The sequence below is a fragment of the Theobroma umbraticum genome, unplaced genomic scaffold (genome assembly GCF_002168275.2).
Source record: "Theobroma umbraticum cultivar Fairchild unplaced genomic scaffold, ASM216827v3 scaffold_4.1, whole genome shotgun sequence".
Taxonomy (NCBI): domain Eukaryota; kingdom Viridiplantae; phylum Streptophyta; class Magnoliopsida; order Malvales; family Malvaceae; genus Theobroma; species Theobroma umbraticum.
In genome coordinates this window covers 219,784-236,701 of record NW_018397258.1, presented here as the reverse complement: position 1 = coordinate 236,701, position 16,918 = coordinate 219,784, and the positions used below count along the sequence as shown (strand labels likewise).

Genomic DNA, 16,918 nt, shown 5'->3' with positions numbered 1-16,918 from the left:
TGCCTTTGATGGTCGGTTGAGAATTAATGTTTGCTTAATTCTCAAGTGTAAAATGGTATGGTTCCAAGAATCATCAAATATCATCAAAGATGGATGGATCATCATAACCGAGGACGCCACCATGACTGTAAGCTGCCTCTGCCTCTTTTAGGGATCAAAGGCATCATCTATGATTACTATAATCACAAAGCTTTCATTATTTTAATCATTGGGTCATGATAGGGTCATGCATGGGTTGTCCGCTTGGGTTTTTGTTACTTGTTTTGTCGGTCTGGGTGCATCGTTGCATCACAGATCCCTTGAACCTGTTTCTGTGGTTCAGCTGCCATTGTCGTTTCTGGTCGGATTAGCTACTTTCAGAAGTAGGATCAAGGATGCATTTGCCTGGTAGGAGCCGAATGTTGATTTCTTCAGGAGCTGGAAAAGATTCTAAAAACGATATGTCAGCAACTTGAAGGGTTTGCATCTGCTGGAGGAAACATGGTGGAAATTCTTCTAATAAATCAACAGTGGTGGACTTAGGTATCAATACTTGTCTGTACTACGGAGAAAATGTGGTGCAGCTGTTTCCGTTTTGCACTCTTCCAGCTGTGTTGCAGAAACGAGGACTGAGTAGTTTCCGTGGCAGTAGGGTTATCAGTTCGGAAGGAGACAACGTTGGACCTTGGAACAGGGTTTGCAGAAGAAACAGTGGATGCTTGAGTTGGGGCAGCTAAGTTCACTGATGGTTTGACGTCACCGCATGAGGAAGACCCCAAACCAAAGTAAACTCAAACGGGGCTTTCGGTGGGCAAGAGGGGTCAAACTGAAAGCGACCTTTTGTCTTTGTGGCATTTGTCCTGGGTTTCGCATTTCGCGTAGCTCGTGACTACATCTACAGGAGAGTAATATGCTTTCAATGTTTTTTCCTTTGTGGTAAGAAAGAGTGATGCTACTGCACGTAAGCCTTGCTATTATTCTGCTATAATACATCAGATTTTATTTTGTAATATGTTATGGTACTTGGTGTAGACTAAGACAGGATGGAGAGGAAGGCAGGTTTACATCCGAACTATTGTGCCCTTCTAAAAAGGGGTAAGTAAGAAACTAAAATGTTAAAACAAAAAAAGTGGTAAGAAACGTATCACCACCAATTCAAACAACACGAAAGCAATAGGCTTGCACAAAATAGAAATTGTAAGCAAACAATAGTAATGACTTTCTCCTTGGGTCGTAGCTTTCTTGGAGTTCCAAATCCTACTGCATGGATCGACTTGTAAGGAACTTCCAAGGTCCAGTTCCAGTGCCCATCCTGCAAGTATAGCAGCACTTTCAATCAAACCTTTGTCCAAGCCATGGTTTGATTCATATATTTCAGCAATAACATGATAGAGATGGTTAAAATATGGGGTAAAAAAGCGTTACCTCCAAGCACCAGCAAAGGTGCGGAGAGCCATGTAAATGGTTAAAGCAACCCAGATTCCTATAAAACCGTTGCTTTTGGAGAGAAGGAATATTGATGCAATGCTCCCTCCAGCTACTAATATCTGACGAAAGAAAAAATGGGACAGGAAAATATTTGTTACAAGAGATTTGGGAAAGTGAAAAAGAATTAAGTCTCTGTATGTGCTGAGAGGGGGCTTAGAAACTTACCATGGAGTAAGCTGTGAATGCAAAGTCTGATGCTCCATAGTTCACACCATCAAAGACGAAAGCTAATGAGTTGATTGGCTGTGTGGCCGCTACAAACTGAAGGGTGGAGGGACAGGAATTCAGTTAAGCTCATTGAAAGAAATTGCAGACATTTTTTAGACTTTGAGCTTGTAGATGTATGGAGAATTACCGGTACTCCTATACTTATGATGTGCAGAACGCTAGCATCTTTGGAAAAGATTCCTGATCCATAGTATAAACCAACTCCAACAACAACAGCAAGCCCCACACCAAGGACAAAACTCATCTACAAAGTCGAACCTTTCAAGAATTAGAGCTCTGACCATTTTAAAGCTCACTCTGGGATGCAGGTGAGTATAAACATTACAGGATTCAATTACGCAGAACTTGACCTCCTAGAAAGGGAAACTACTTTAAACTTCATGAAGTTTGAGTATCTACAGAGAAGTATTTCATTTTTTTTTTCTTTTTGTTTTTCAGTACCTGCACTACCCGAGTTGCTGCAGCTGTCACCTTCTTGTAGTCCTTCTCAGCAAATGCACAAGCAAGAATTGCCTAAAAATGTGGGCAAGAACAATATTACAGATAGGTTAATCAACCATTAATTAACGTTCCCATGGAAAGTCTGTAAAAGTTCTTGCATAAAACAGATGTGATTACTACTAAAAAAGAACAATTCTAGGTTTTGGTTTGCATTTGCATTGTTTTTCTCAACTTTGTATCACTGTGTAATCTTTTGTAAATTGCACATACAGTGAATGTACTCTCGTTTTCCCATTAGAGGATGATCTTCACATTATGGTCGTCAGATAACTACCAGAAAACTGTTCCATAATTATTTTAAAAAGAAAAAAGAAAAGAAAAATGGTAGAAGATTTTTACCTGTCCAGCAACAGCTAAACCATCAGCAAGAAGAGATGATGTCAACCAGACCTGCAAGCAGATCTGAAATCCAGCCATAGGTGTTGAACCAAGCCGAGCAGCCATTGATGCTGCCAATGTCACACAGAATGTGACTGCTATTACTCTTGCTAATAACAGAAAACCTGTGGCCATGCACGATAGTCGATAATTATTGTTAGAGCAGAGTCAGAGAGAATTAGTTCTGTTTTCTTACATGGAACTAGTTGAAATGAAACCAAAAATAAAATTTAAACAGGAAAAAAGTTGTAGACAACATAACCAGCTTTAGAGAAAAACTAACTCTATTGTATGATTGAACCCCTCACCATTTTTAAGAAATCGGGCCAATTGCAGGTCTTTAAGACTTGGAGGTAAAAGATTAACTAGTTTCATCAATCGCCATAAGAGGATCACCGTAATCAAATACCTGCAACAATCATTAGTCAATAGAAATTTAGCAGTGAAGACTGAAGAATGTTTGCCACATCGATAGATTTAAAAAACAGGATTGTCAAATGGGAGCAAAGACAATTTACTTACTGAGAAAGGACATGTGCAATGGCTGCACCACTGACTCCTAGTCGTAAGACAAAGATAAATATTGGGTCTAAAATGATGTTTGTTAGGTCTCCCGCAACTGTTGCATCAGGAAAAAAGGAACTGAGGTAAGGTAAATCACATTTAGTATGTATATCTTTAAGTAGAAGCAACATTTTGAAACCTCTGCCTACCAGTAGCATATAAAGGTGTTTTTGTATCCTTAAATCCTCGGAAAACCCCTTGCATGGCCAAGGAGAGAAGAACTGCAGGGGCGCCTAGTGATCTCAAAGTCAAGTATTTAAGTGCTGGCTTTAGCATAGGGGAACCCTGTTCAATAAAATTGAGTTAGTTCCCTTTTCAAGCGTCATTTAGACATTTCTCTGTAACAGTTCATCCAAATAGAATAATTCAGATTATATAAGGTTGTTAAGTGACAAGAAAACCAAATAAATTTGAAAGCTAACAGTATTAATGATGCTGACACTTACAGGTTTCACACCCATAACACCCAGGAGAATTTTTGCCCCAAATACAAGGAATATAGCTTGCAGGAGACCAAGCATAGAACCAAGAATTAGCGCTGTTGATGCAGAAGGGATATGTCTTTTCCCCTTTTTCACTTCAGTATTTTCAGTTCTGCTAGCAGTTGCAGAGGACGACTTACATTTATTTGTGTTTGAACCTGGCAAAGAAATCACCAATCAAATTGTTTTATTGCTGGAGATTCATAATTCTAATGGGGACAATATGACAGGCTTCATGCTCCAAGATAATATAACCTCAAATTATTTTCAATGCATCATCTATTCGAGCCTTTAACATATGAGAGAGAGAGAATACCATCCTCTCGCTCTTTCGTATCAGTATTTCTAGCTGCCCCTTTCTCCAAGTTGTCAGACACAACATCTTCGGGCATTAACTCTTTCATTTCATTGTCCTTATGTCCACTCTTTTCCAAATCCTCACATTTTTCCGCTTCAGGGCTAATTTTTCGTAGAGTATCTTCTTCAGCAACAAAAGAAGTTGTTATGCTAACCAGCGGGAAAATGGTAATCCTTGATGCTTGATTGAATATAGCGATGGAAACTCCAACAGCAGCTACCTCCACCGGTCCTACACATTTAAGACGCAAACATTTGCTTTAAGAGAATGATTTACATCAAGAACAGGAACGTGGATAGAAGGCTTGAACTTTGAACATGGTTGATGCTGCGCCAGTCCATCTAGAGATGAGACCCTTGGTTATCATGCAGTCATCCTAAAAACAGGCACCCAGGAATCTATACAAAGAGCATAGGACATGAGAGCAGACCTATACGGCCAATGAATGCAGTGTCAATCAGAGAAGCGATTGGATCAGCAGCTAAGGCCAGTGCAGCAGGGAATGCGATCCTTAGTATCTCCAGGCCAAGTGGATCCATTTTGAAAACAAGCCTGAAGTAAATTTGTGAAACCAAAAATTAGCCAATTAACTTGAAACGTTTCTCTTGAGATGTAAACAACATTATTTGAAACACTAAAGCAAAGACTGCACCTAAAACAATGAACTACATGGTAAACAATCAAATCTCGTTAACCATAGTAATTAATCCATAAATGCCAGGTTTCTCAGGAGATCTAAAGTACTTGGGGATACTGTACCTTGCATCTTTGAAGAAAATGGAAACTGGCATTCTCCACAAACTCCACTTGCTCTCGGGAGGGTGTATACTACCATTCTCAGCCATTGATACCGGGTGCAAATCAACCTCAAGTTTGGAGTGCTCACACAAGGCTTGTGATGCTTATAGTGCCACCGTGAATTTTCGAGTTCTTATAAGCCAAGCCTCGTATTCTGCAGAGTGCATGTTAATTGATATTATAATCTCAGCAATCAATAAAACAATTAATAAAACTGACTTCTGGTGATGACCAAGCACGCAGCCCTCGATAAACTGAGTAAGATCAGGTACTAGACCAAAATGTCAGTGCTGAGATATCCTACCGCTAGAAAAATGGCATGGTTAGGGATCTGAATTCGTAGGCATTGGACTCATTGATTTTCTCACAGAATTTAAAGTTCCAAACTATTTCAATTTGGCAGTTTTTCCTTTTTCTTGTATCTTCTATGATCAGTTGGAAAGTATGTCAAAGGGAATGGTTTGTGGTGTTTTTTCTATTACTTTTTGGCAGCTTTAGAACAGATGACGATATCAATGTACCTAAAACACAACAGTACAAGAAACTTGTGTCAAAATCCAGAGCCGAAAATTACTTGACACCTCCCTCAGTTCTTCTTGTCCCTGATAACATTACGTCCAGAGGTCTACCATTTACGTTCGACGAAACTCACATTCTCTCCCCGATTAGTTTATGAGACAAAAATCATATTTCAACAGAGACTCGTTGTCCTTGCCTCCGTGATTCTTCCCAGAGAAAAAGATTCTTTATTCTTTTCTTCCCTCAGATAACACTGGTGGACCAACTAAAGTATGCGTTTTGGAGCAATGCAATCCAGGGTATGATTTAATATGGAAAAGAAGAGGCCCAAGAAAATCTCAATCTACTAAAAACTGCATACAATAAGTGCATCATCGTCGACCGAAGAAGAAGGTAGACACGAAAGAACATCAGTCTCCTAAAAGGACTAAAGTTCAAGTACGTTCCCAGGACCGGTGGAAAATTTGAATAAACAAAAGAAAAAGTTGTGAATAAACCTGTTCTGGGTATCTCTAGACTAGATAATGCAAAATGTCTACATAAATAACAAGGTGAAAAACTGATTATAAGCAGACAAAGGGGGGGTTCCTAATCAATTCAAAGAAGCTTCGCTGCTTTTGAGATTCATAGACAAATAATTCTGCGCACTGACAATCTTCAAGAATTTTTTATTATATTATTCTATATCTTTTTCTTCCGTTTCTTCTTCATGTGATTAAGAAAACAACTTTCTTTGCCGACTGAAGTGTATGTATTGACTAATTTGTTCAACTCCAGTGACCCATTATGATTTCATATATATCTTCAAACAAATTTAAGTACATATGATCACAGTAATTAACTCTGATTTTGCCTTGATGGAATTACATTACTGAAAAAATGATTTATGTTCTTCCCCATGTTGGTGTGCGTGTGAGATTCTGACAACAAATGAAACAAAAGAAAAGAGGGGAGTCGATCCAACAAAAAGTTAAAACCCAATAGGGGAGGAAAAAAGCCCAAGCATATTGGAGGCTGACCGTTTAGGGCCTGACTCTATTGTTCAAAGCCCAATCAAAAGAACCAGTGACTTAAAATCAGTTTTTTCTTAAAGCCCGAGCCTGTGGCTTTGAGGCATGATGTGATGAGGAAAGAAAGAGATGAAAAAGAAAACAACGGGGAGAACGAGACATGACAGGAATGGAGTACTTTAGCTGTGCATGCATGCATTTTATATAGCCAAAAGCTATGGGAAAACGACATTCCGGATATAAACTAAAATGCACCATTAAAGGACTCCTTAACAATCGAAATCTCCGAACAAGTCGATGTACTTCAAATTGAACTTGCATTACGAAAACAAAAATTCTAATGGAATACGAGTGTGAGCTCATACATGTTGCATTGGCAGCAATTGTGAGCAGGAAATTAGTATCTTAAACTTGGTACTGTAGAGCAACGTACGTATGCATGTAGCAACCAAAGCTTGCATATGCAAGCACAAAATGCAATTAGATGATTGAGAGAAAGAACGTACCGATGGTTTGACCAATATAATATTCCCGAGTAGAGGGAGCCAACAGAAAGCGAAACGAATCTAAAGATAAATAAATCAAAGAAAAGAATGATCTATATCTGGAAACCTTCAAGTAAAAAAGCAGTGGAAGGATGGAGCTAGCTTATATATATGATAAGTTGAAGGAAGTCGCTAACCTTTGCGTGGACTGTCGTTGCCAAGAATGCAAAGTTGATTCCACCCAACTTTTGCCTTCGATTTGTTTGCCAATCCTGCTTCTCTCTTTGCCTTTATATAGGAACCCTTTCGAGACGCTCGTGTCCCCAGCAGCACACCACTCAATAACTTATGTGTAATGTGTTTGTGATTGTGAAAGACAGAGAGCAAGCAAGCATCATCGACTTTTATATAGTACCAGCAGGAAAGATGATGACAAATTAGAAGCTCCACTACTATCAAGGCGATAAGAGAGCAATATCGCTGACGATTAATTTCATAAAAAATCTATGAAACTAATTAATTTTTCATTGTTTGCAGTCAGATTAGTTCTTCAAAGTTGGGATGCCACCATCCTCGCGTATAAGCTAAAATCGTTTAATAATCTTGTCCTGCTTTGGCCTACAAATTGAAGTGCTTTTAGTTGGTAGCATTCAACTTTTCTGCAAATGTGGGCTACGTAGGAAACCCAATACCTCATGCTTGGCAACTCACCTTCACCATTTTCACCAAACCTAATTTTTTTTCCGGTGCCCGCAATTAAGTATAGATAATACCCGATCAATCTCTCTTCTCTCATTTAGTGTCGGAAAACATCCAGTCTTTTCTACCATTTATCCTGTAAATTTTCTTACAAAATTTACCTTCTGAGACCAGATTCATTCATTACAAGTAAACATGCGTTTAACGAAGATTAAGGCACTAGTGCTATTCAAACTTGATCAAAATGTAAAGTTTCTAGCCAGGTTTAGTGCTTTGTTCGTGCGACTGTCTGGTCCTTGTGGAATGGGAACGTACGCCAAGTACAATTGTTGATTTCGAAGGATGCTTGAGAGCATTGGATAGATTTTATTACACCACAACTTGTTTGGTGATTGTTAACAAAATAAAATGGAGGGTCCCAATCTCTTCACGTTTGCATGTGAAGATAAGTTAAATAAATTGGTGGCTAATTAGTGCTTGGGCAACAGTTCCTTTTCAATTGGTAATATTTTAACATATATAATACCAATTAGTTCTACATACGTCACGAATGCAAATGACATTCTGCCGTAATTCAGTTGTAGCTTTTGTCAATTTCCTTTCTAATGTACCTTAGTCTGAAGGAAATCAAAAAGATATATAGTCGTGAATTGGAAGGAAGAAAAATCTAAAGCTTTCAAGGTTCAAAGAGATGGAAAGAACTAAAGCAGAATGCACTCAAAATTAGAAATGGGAAAACCACTTTCGTGTGGAAGACACGATGTCACCACGCCTAACTTGATTAAACTAAGAGGATGGGATCCCACTTTCGTGTGGAAACCACATATTCCCATCCCCCAAAGCCATGAAAAGAAAGCCAAGAGTACTACTCCACTTGTCCACCCTTTTCTTTTCTTTGCTTTTTAAATTGTATTACCACATTTCCTTGAATGGATTTCCACAAGATTTAGTTCTAAGTAGGCAACTTTGGTAAGAAGTTGCACATTGTTTTAGTTGAGAAACGTATGATTAATTAATTTGTTGGATTGTTAATTTTACAGAAAAAGAATGTTTAGTAGAAAAATAAGGACAATCTGATCATTGTGTTTTTTTCTCAATCAAATATATTTTGTTTTCAAAAAGGTAAACATGATTTTATTGACTCGGGTGGATTAAAAATTACGATCAATCATTTTAATTAAAAAAGATAGACTCAAAAGTTTGAGATAAATAAAATAACATGAAGTTGATCAATGTACTTCATCAAAACAATTGTGTTCAGTAAATTGATATACGATTATTGTTAAAATAATATTTTATACCTTTTTTTATATAAGCACTGCTGATTAACAACTGAAAATATGACATGATTATCAAATAAAGCAGACAAATTAATATGCCGAAATATGGTCGTGTTATTAGTAAACATGATAAGTGCATGCTTTGCAAAGTGTTAACTTTTAAGTAACAAACAAAAAAATCTTTCCAGGAAATGAAATAGCAAAGGAAAAGTTAATTGGAAATATTTTAATCGACAAGTGCACCCTTAGTGCTCGGAGATGCCTATCTAGACTTGGCTCGGTTCACAGATGTTGCTCTCCCCATGTCGATCACACGAGATAATATATAGTTTTTTAATACCCATTTTCCATGCAAAGTCTATTGGAAAAATGAAGTTAATACCAAGATATATGGTTGTTGATTATATTACTTGCTTCACTGTTCCATTCACTGGGTGACGAAACTCAAAGGCAGCACTAACGTCATTTTGATCAGTAGCTGATCATTTTTACTATACATTGAATATGTTGACAGCTAGCTATATATATATATATATATATATATATATATATTCTGAATTGAATGAGAAATCTTTTATTAAAGTATCATGAAGCTGATTCAGAATCTTTGGCCTAACCAAGTGGCATGGAAGGCAAAAACCCTGCATGAGTCTGTCCTCTTGTTATACGCCTAAAAGAACAATATGTACAATCCGACAACTACATAACTAAGGATCATGGTGGAAAGCAGAATCCTCAGATGATTCTCTCCTCATAAACCACCTAAACCAGAACATTCATACACAACACCTAGAAACAAGCATAAAACAGCATGAACCCGATCGAAACCTGCTGACAAACAAGCATCACCTAGTTTAGCACGATATCGTTAATGCCATATAACACACCACACAGCACACACTGCCAACTTGCAGCACAAATCCACTGCATAAAACATGTCAATCAACCCAGAAAGCCACTATACCTGCAAGTGGAGACACACAACTACAACTCAGCCAACCCCAAACTTCCGCCACATAGCACCAATGGCATTAGTAAATACACCTGAATCTTTCACACACCAATAACACGACGACGCCCATCATTAGAAAAACTTGTCGCTGTCACAAATTGGAAAGAATTCTATTACAATTTATTAATTGTTTTTAAATTTGAAAGATCAATATATTTTATAAATACATTACTTTTATAATTAACGGTAATGAAAATTGACCGACCATATCAACATAGAAAATGAAAAATCACTATCATGCATACAACATTTCATCCCATCCTCACCAAATCTAACCAAGGCATCGGCCATGGAGTAAGCCTCAAGAAATATGTGGTGAAAGGAGATGTCACCAGTCAAACTGTATAGTCCATCCATTTCATTGAGTGTGTGTATATATATTGATTTATTTTTAGAAGGGTCCTTATATATTTTAAATTTATACAAAAAAGACTATATATTATGGATCCTCAAATGTTTTAAGAAGTAGTGAACATTATATACTCATTTTGCTATGTTAGTGCCATCAGGATTAATTCTTACGTGGCGGAGGTAGGGAAGGACAGGCAAAAGGGGCATTAAGCCATCAACCAATACATTTCTGGGAATTTTAGGCAAATCCAAGAAGCGGATTGGTTGATGGCTCAATTCTCAACCATGGAATTAGCAAAGATATATATAGAAATATCGAAGATATTTTTGAAAAATATACTTGAAAACAAAATGCAATTGATTATGGAACGAAAATGAGATCGAGTACTGGTAATAATTGGTACGATGATACGATGGTCTTTAAGTTACATAATTATGGACAATCACATGCACATGATCAATATTGAAAGCAAACTTTTGATAAATATGATCAACCAATTAAATCATAGGTTGATTATAGTCAATTTTCTCCACTTAGCTAGATATTTGTACAAGTAAACCAAGAAGAATATGTTACCCATGTGCAAAAATGTTTAACTGTTTATCTAAATATGATGACATGTCCTCGATATTACGTCCTAACTCGATGTACCAATAAAAGTGAAACAAGTATAAATTGTGATAATAAATAGTTTTGAGCTTTTAACAAATTTAATGTGATATTAGGCATTACTAATCAATTGAAAACTAAAATTTTACAAATTTATTCAACATATTTCTATTTCTATTATATAATTATAATATAATATATTCATAATTATTTACCTAGATTATATATATATGTGTGTGTACCATTTTAGTATGTTATAATTTTTATATCTTGACGATAAAATATATAAAAATACAAATAAACATATGTTAAAATTTTATTCAAAAGTTTTAACATATACTATAAATTTTTATTATTTTTCCTTTTTTTACCAATATTTTTATACCTACGATAAATCTTAGTTTGAAAGAGTTGATAGATATTTGCACCAATATAATCTAATTCTTGGTTTTAATAATTTGCAGGGTTGAATATCTGTACCCATATCTCATTTCTTTGGGTTCTAGTGGAAATATTGAAAACTAGCTCAACTTTTTGTAGGATTTGCTTTTGGGACCAAACATATCAAGTGCATAGGCATATAAAGCATTCTTCCATATATTCTTCAAAATGCTCATTAAAATATAGTTGGCTGAATGCACAAAAAGATACCAAAAATTGTTGGTGAAGGACACCAAAGCTTTTCGGTATTGATGCTTGTTCCAAATATACAATACTTAGGACTAATTAATTATATAAATATTTGACCCCCTATACACCTTTATTGGTTTATACTCAAATTAAGCTCAACTAATCTTGTTATCGTGGTGTACAGGTTTTGCATGAATTTTGTAAACATGAAAAGATCTAGAGAAACTATAATCATTGAGGAAGGATTTTTGCATGCAAGTGGTATTAACAGGTACAACCTTATCATTTGGGAAATATCTATAACCAGTGCAATTAGATATTTCTCTATACCAAAGTTTTAATAATGATATGATTCAATACAAGAATAATATCATTTCTCATCATGTAATTCAATATCTAATAATTCTTTATTTTTACACAATAGAAAAGACAAGAAAAAGGTGGACATTCATGTACTATTATTGAATCTCTCCAACAAGACATGTTTGAAAAAGATAGATAGGCAAAGCAAAAGGAGATATATGTCTTGCGCATAAACTTACATACTCAAATAAGATTATAAACCAAACCCACCATCCAAAAAAATTATAAAATTTACAAGTTCATATTAAAAAGAAGAAAAGAGACAGAAATCTACATAATTAACCCTTTGATATAATATTGTGGTTTGTGGATTAATAAAAATATACAAAATTAACAAAATTGTTTCTTACCGTTCCACTAAAGTTTGGAAATAGAAGCCAGACAAGTTCTCAGCCCAAATAGTAGACTACTATTACCCAATGACACAAACATGACCATGGATTGGACTTAATTTGGAGATCCTGAAACCAAGTTCAAGCCCATTCAATCTGGACTCCAACTACAAGTCTTGCAATAAGTAATAGTGTTCTATCCATCCAAAGAAAGAGACTTCAAATCCTTCGATATTCACATCATAAGGGACAATGCATTTTATCATCAAAATTTTTTGCAGATATTCTTATCTTTTACTCACAATCACGTTATGAATATTGTTACCAGATTCAAAACGCTGAAAAGGATTTTATGCATCTATCGTTTTTTTCTGAAACTGATCTCCTCCTTTTTCCACTCAAGCAGGAGCCATGAACATCAAAAGGTCATGGTGCAGGTGCTGTTATATTTCTGGGTTCGATGCTTCTTATCATATTTGCTATCCATGACTAACAAGCATTCAGCCTGGTGATGGAACCTAGGCTTGACAAGGTTCCAAACGACTCGATAATCGGAGCTCAGCTTCAAACGAATCACTAGTGGCAAACCCATTCCTGACTCTAGCAAGTCCTGCATGCTTCTCCCAGCGCCGTACATTGGTTTATTCCTTGTTCCAACATATAACTGAAATTTTGATGAACCAGAGCCCTGGGCATATAGTTTTGGTCCCTGCAAGTTTGATTTACATTTTCTTTTTTAAATAAAGGAAATAGAATTCCATACCATGTATATCAACTTGTAGAACTATGACTTGATAGTATGAAACGACTAGACTTACGTGTGACATCGCAAAGGGAAGGCGGCCGAAGAATATCTCCATTATTGGAGGGTGGATGTGGAGACCAAAGAGCTTTGATTTGTTTTCTATGAGTAGATCGATGGAACAGTTGCAGGTCAGAATCTTCGTTGTAACCCCTGTGGCATCCACTCCTTCCCCTAGTCCGAATTGACGAACTCCTGCTATCTACAATCAAAGCATTGTGTGAAATGAACCTGATAATTTTATTCGAGCTTGGATTTTTATTATGGAATTATTAGAGTTCCTTTGAATTAAGTGGAATAGAGAATGCTTGAAAGCTTTCTTTTTTTTTATTTGAAAAGTGATAATTTAATTGAACCCAAAATTAGAATGCTATAACAAGTCTTTAATTGGAAAAAAAAACCTCTGTGGCTGGCTGTGTGTGTGTGTATATATATATATATGCATGATTGATGATTTGAGGTTATTGAGTTGAATAACAAGAGTTGTTACATTCAACTAGAACAGTTATAATTTTAAAAATAAAAAATATGATAAATGTAAATTTTCGTCTATCAAAATATTAGATGAACATTTTAGAGTAAATTAATTACTGCTAAATTAATTGAGATTACACTATGCCTAACAGTATAAAAATAATACTAATAAATAAGAAAATCATCCTGTAATTTCGAGAAAAGATGGAGGGGGAGAGGGATATGCATACCTTAATAGAAATCTTAGGAGGTGGTGGCTTTGTAGCAATGTAGAAGACAAGCAAAGCGACTGCCAAGCTCAACACAAGCCTCCAACATATTTGCATAGAAATCCAGGCGCAAGAATTAGACCTTCTAAAAGAACAATACCTCCACCACCACCCTCTTGTCTTCCCGTAGTGGCCCTCTTCTTCATCTTCCTCCTCCTCCTCATCGTCATCGCCGCCGCTACCAACCCCGTGGTCAATAATGATGAGACGGTTGACGCCGTTGTCAGCTCCAACAATCTTTTTCTCATGCAAGAAGGAGTTGTTTGATCCGCGGGAGGATGAGTAACGTGAAAGGGTGAATCTGGAGACGTCGGGGTTCTTGTTGAGGAAGGTTGTTTCGGATCGAGTGGGGGAGTGGAAGGCAGATTGATCTTCAATGTTGGTGTTGTTTCGGATATCGGCACTGTTTGCATGGGAGACGGTGGAAGGGCTTTGCACGTAGTAAGCACATGGGTAGGAGTGGAACATCAAGGCTTCTTGGTCTTCATGACTGTTTTCCATTCCCTGAATTGCAGACAGACTGGACATGGAAAGGCAGAGAGACAAAGAGATTGAGAATTAATGCGAGAGATGATTTTCTGCCCCCTGGCCGTCGTTTTGGGTTTTGGAGGGCTTTTAAACTGAACAAATATATGTAAAAAGAAGTTGCTTTTCTGAAGCAGGCACATGGCCTAAAGATTTTGGGTTTTGGGTCCTAAAGATTTTCTAATCGCATTTACCTCCCCCTACCCTTTTATTCAGTTAAACTTTATTAATAACCGTTAAAAAAGGATTAAAGGTGAGTAAGCATTATAGGACAGTATGAATTACATTTATTAAGTGATTCGACTTTCTCAAAATAATACAAGTAATAAATTATTGTAATTGTTTTTACATGTCTCAATATGATTTGTTTTATGAAACATATTTTAAAGAACAGGAGAGTGATTTGTTATGTGAATCATTCTCGAATTGTCTATAGTGTAGAAGAAAAAAAAATAACTTTCAAGGATAATAATATTTTTTCCCTTTTTGAATATTTAAATTTCGTTAAAATAATTTTCAAAATATAACCGACACAACTTGCCTAAACTAAAGGTTTTAAATTCAAATAAATCTTCATCTCTAATATTTATAAAAAGGAGTTTTAATTTTAATGAAGCTTTTGATAATTATTTTGTTAAAGCAAGCAATTAATGTTTTAAACAAGCAAACAATATATAAATTAAAGCAAAATAGGTCCGAAAGTTACGGGAAAGGCTCCTGACGTTGTAGTGCTAGCCTTGGATTTGCTTTACACCGAATTGTCTCAATCTTTTTTGCATCCTAGGAATGATAGCAAAGTGAGCACGCTTTGCCACTCTCCTTTGTCCTCTTAATTTAAATATTCCTTCCAAATTTCCTTTTCATTTCAAGAGAGAAAGATGCCATCCATCTTAGCTACAAGGGAGACAGAGAGAAACCCAAACAACATTTTCAATAGTGAATAATATGGACTACACCAACACTTAGTGCACATTCATAATTACAATTTTGGTCTTTAATGATGTGTGATCATTTAAGTAAAAGCAATATATTTATTTCACCTGCATGTACATACATATACAAAAAAATAACACACCGTTTCTTTATATGAAGAGTTATATTCTAATCTCTCCAGATTTCTTATTATCAGTTTGATATCTAATAAAATTATTTTTAATCGAATAAAAAAAAGCACTATATAAGAATTTTTGTCTATGGATCATGTACTTATTTGAATGATAGGTATATGGATTACAATTATGTAGGTTGTTTGTATTATGTGTCATCAAAATTCAAATCATGAGGTTTATATACATCATGGGAATACTTTTAATTATTTTTTTTTTGGAAAAAACGTAATGTCCCAATTAATTGTAATTACGCCTCTTTGCTTGCTTTAATCAACCTAATCCCCGGAAATACTTGTTTTTTAAGGGAGGAAGAATTGTTATACAAGGGTTGCCACATTGAGGGTCATGATTGAAGATAACAATGAGAAGATTGATAAACTAATGGGAATGGGAGCAGCTTTTGCTTTTATGCCAAGACATAATGAATAATTGCCCTCTTCTTCTCACTGCCATCATCACCAATTTGCATATTTCTTATTCTCCTTTTCTTGCTCAAAGCTGGCTAGGCTAGATCTCAATCCTCACCATCCACATATATATATATATATATATATAGGGGCTCCTGTTAAATTATACTTCCTATCCCCCACACCATAAATGAATAACTTTTTTGTAGAAAGCGAGACCCTGCTGAGTACTGTTGGCTTTTTACCATGTTCCATGGCCAGGTAAATCTCAAATTCAAACCCCCCATTGGATTTTTCCCGGCAACATTATATCACCACTGTTTTTCTTTTGTTCTGCTTAGGAAAAGGATTAGTTAAACCTATTTGGGGATGATTATATAGTTGTGTAAGAGATTAAAGAAGATTTATTAGAAATCGAATTTCAATAAATTGTAATAATAAGATCATTCCGTCACTTATAATATCTTATCACATGTTTAGGTCGTGTTGAGTGAGAATTATTCTCACATTTACTCAGCTCAGTTGTTGTGACGGCTGCACGCATGTACCACACGTGTCCTTGTGGGTATGGTATAAACAATACTAATTTGTTTGGTCCAATTAATTTGGCATGTTATAAATAAAGAGTGAAGTCCACTAGCCATAAATATGTATTTTCACAAGAAGGTCGAGGGAAAATGTAACCTGGAAGGCACGCAATTACTGCCTCTGTGCGTCACATGATTTTAGTGGCTGCTTCAATATATATATTTGGGCCCTGTCCCAGCGTCAAACAAATTAAAGGTATATTACTAGCTAGCTTAAGCATAAGGCCGAAGGAAACTTTTTAAAAGTCACTCATTCCAGCAGACCCAACTTAATGTCCTACTACTGTCATTAAAACAAGCCTCTTTTTTCGCATACCAGAATGAAATCTTATATAGAAAAGCTGAACTACTTTCATGGTAGGAATAATTTCTTTGAATAACAAAAATTTTCCAATATTCTATACATATGAGTATTTGGTTCAATATCGAATTAATAGTTTCGCCTTATTCTTAAAATCTTAATAGCTATGGAGTTTTGAACAGGTAATTACGTAGAGGTGATTAACCACTCCTGTCTCCTAATTTAGTGAAATCTAAGTAAATCCATCGTCCCTTTCCTCAAGTCCCTACGACAAACCGGAAGAAAGAAAGCAAAACAATGCAATGGAAAACATTACCAATTTGATTAGGAAGTTTTATGGATGCACTCCGAGACGTATTCACCACCAGCAAAAGCCA

The 16,918-nt window shown here is 35.9% G+C and overlaps 2 protein-coding genes across 3 annotated transcripts; both read right to left on the bottom strand.

Moving 5' to 3' along the window:
* Positions 1 to 1,039: 1,039 nt before the first annotated feature.
* Positions 1,040 to 7,172, bottom strand: FRD3 (MATE efflux family protein). Of its 2 annotated transcripts, XM_021425790.2 has the most exons (15): positions 6,988 to 7,172; positions 6,812 to 6,871; positions 4,738 to 4,930; positions 4,409 to 4,530; positions 3,937 to 4,209; positions 3,585 to 3,778; positions 3,288 to 3,423; positions 3,097 to 3,193; positions 2,883 to 2,983; positions 2,536 to 2,699; positions 2,137 to 2,208; positions 1,823 to 1,939; positions 1,633 to 1,728; positions 1,405 to 1,526; positions 1,040 to 1,291 (listed from the first exon to the last, which is right to left on the bottom strand). In XM_021425790.2, exons 3-15 carry the CDS (start codon positions 4,821 to 4,823, stop codon positions 1,237 to 1,239), a joined length of 1,635 nt encoding a protein of 544 aa, XP_021281465.1. In that variant the 5' UTR covers positions 4,824 to 4,930; positions 6,812 to 6,871; positions 6,988 to 7,172; the 3' UTR covers positions 1,040 to 1,236. The 2 variants fall into 2 exon arrangements, with proteins under 2 accessions (XP_021281465.1, XP_021281466.1); XM_021425791.2 differs by lacking the exon at positions 6,812 to 6,871.
* A 4,718-nt stretch (positions 7,173 to 11,890) lies between these two features.
* LOC110414075 (delta-latroinsectotoxin-Lt1a protein) lies at positions 11,891 to 14,287 on the bottom strand. The gene is made up of 3 exons (XM_021425141.1): positions 13,574 to 14,287; positions 12,886 to 13,071; positions 11,891 to 12,776 (listed from the first exon to the last, which is right to left on the bottom strand). The coding sequence occupies exons 1-3, from the start codon at positions 14,138 to 14,140 to the stop codon at positions 12,486 to 12,488; spliced, it is 1,044 nt and encodes a 347-aa protein (XP_021280816.1). The 5' UTR covers positions 14,141 to 14,287; the 3' UTR covers positions 11,891 to 12,485.
* Between the last annotated feature and the right edge of the window lie 2,631 nt (positions 14,288 to 16,918).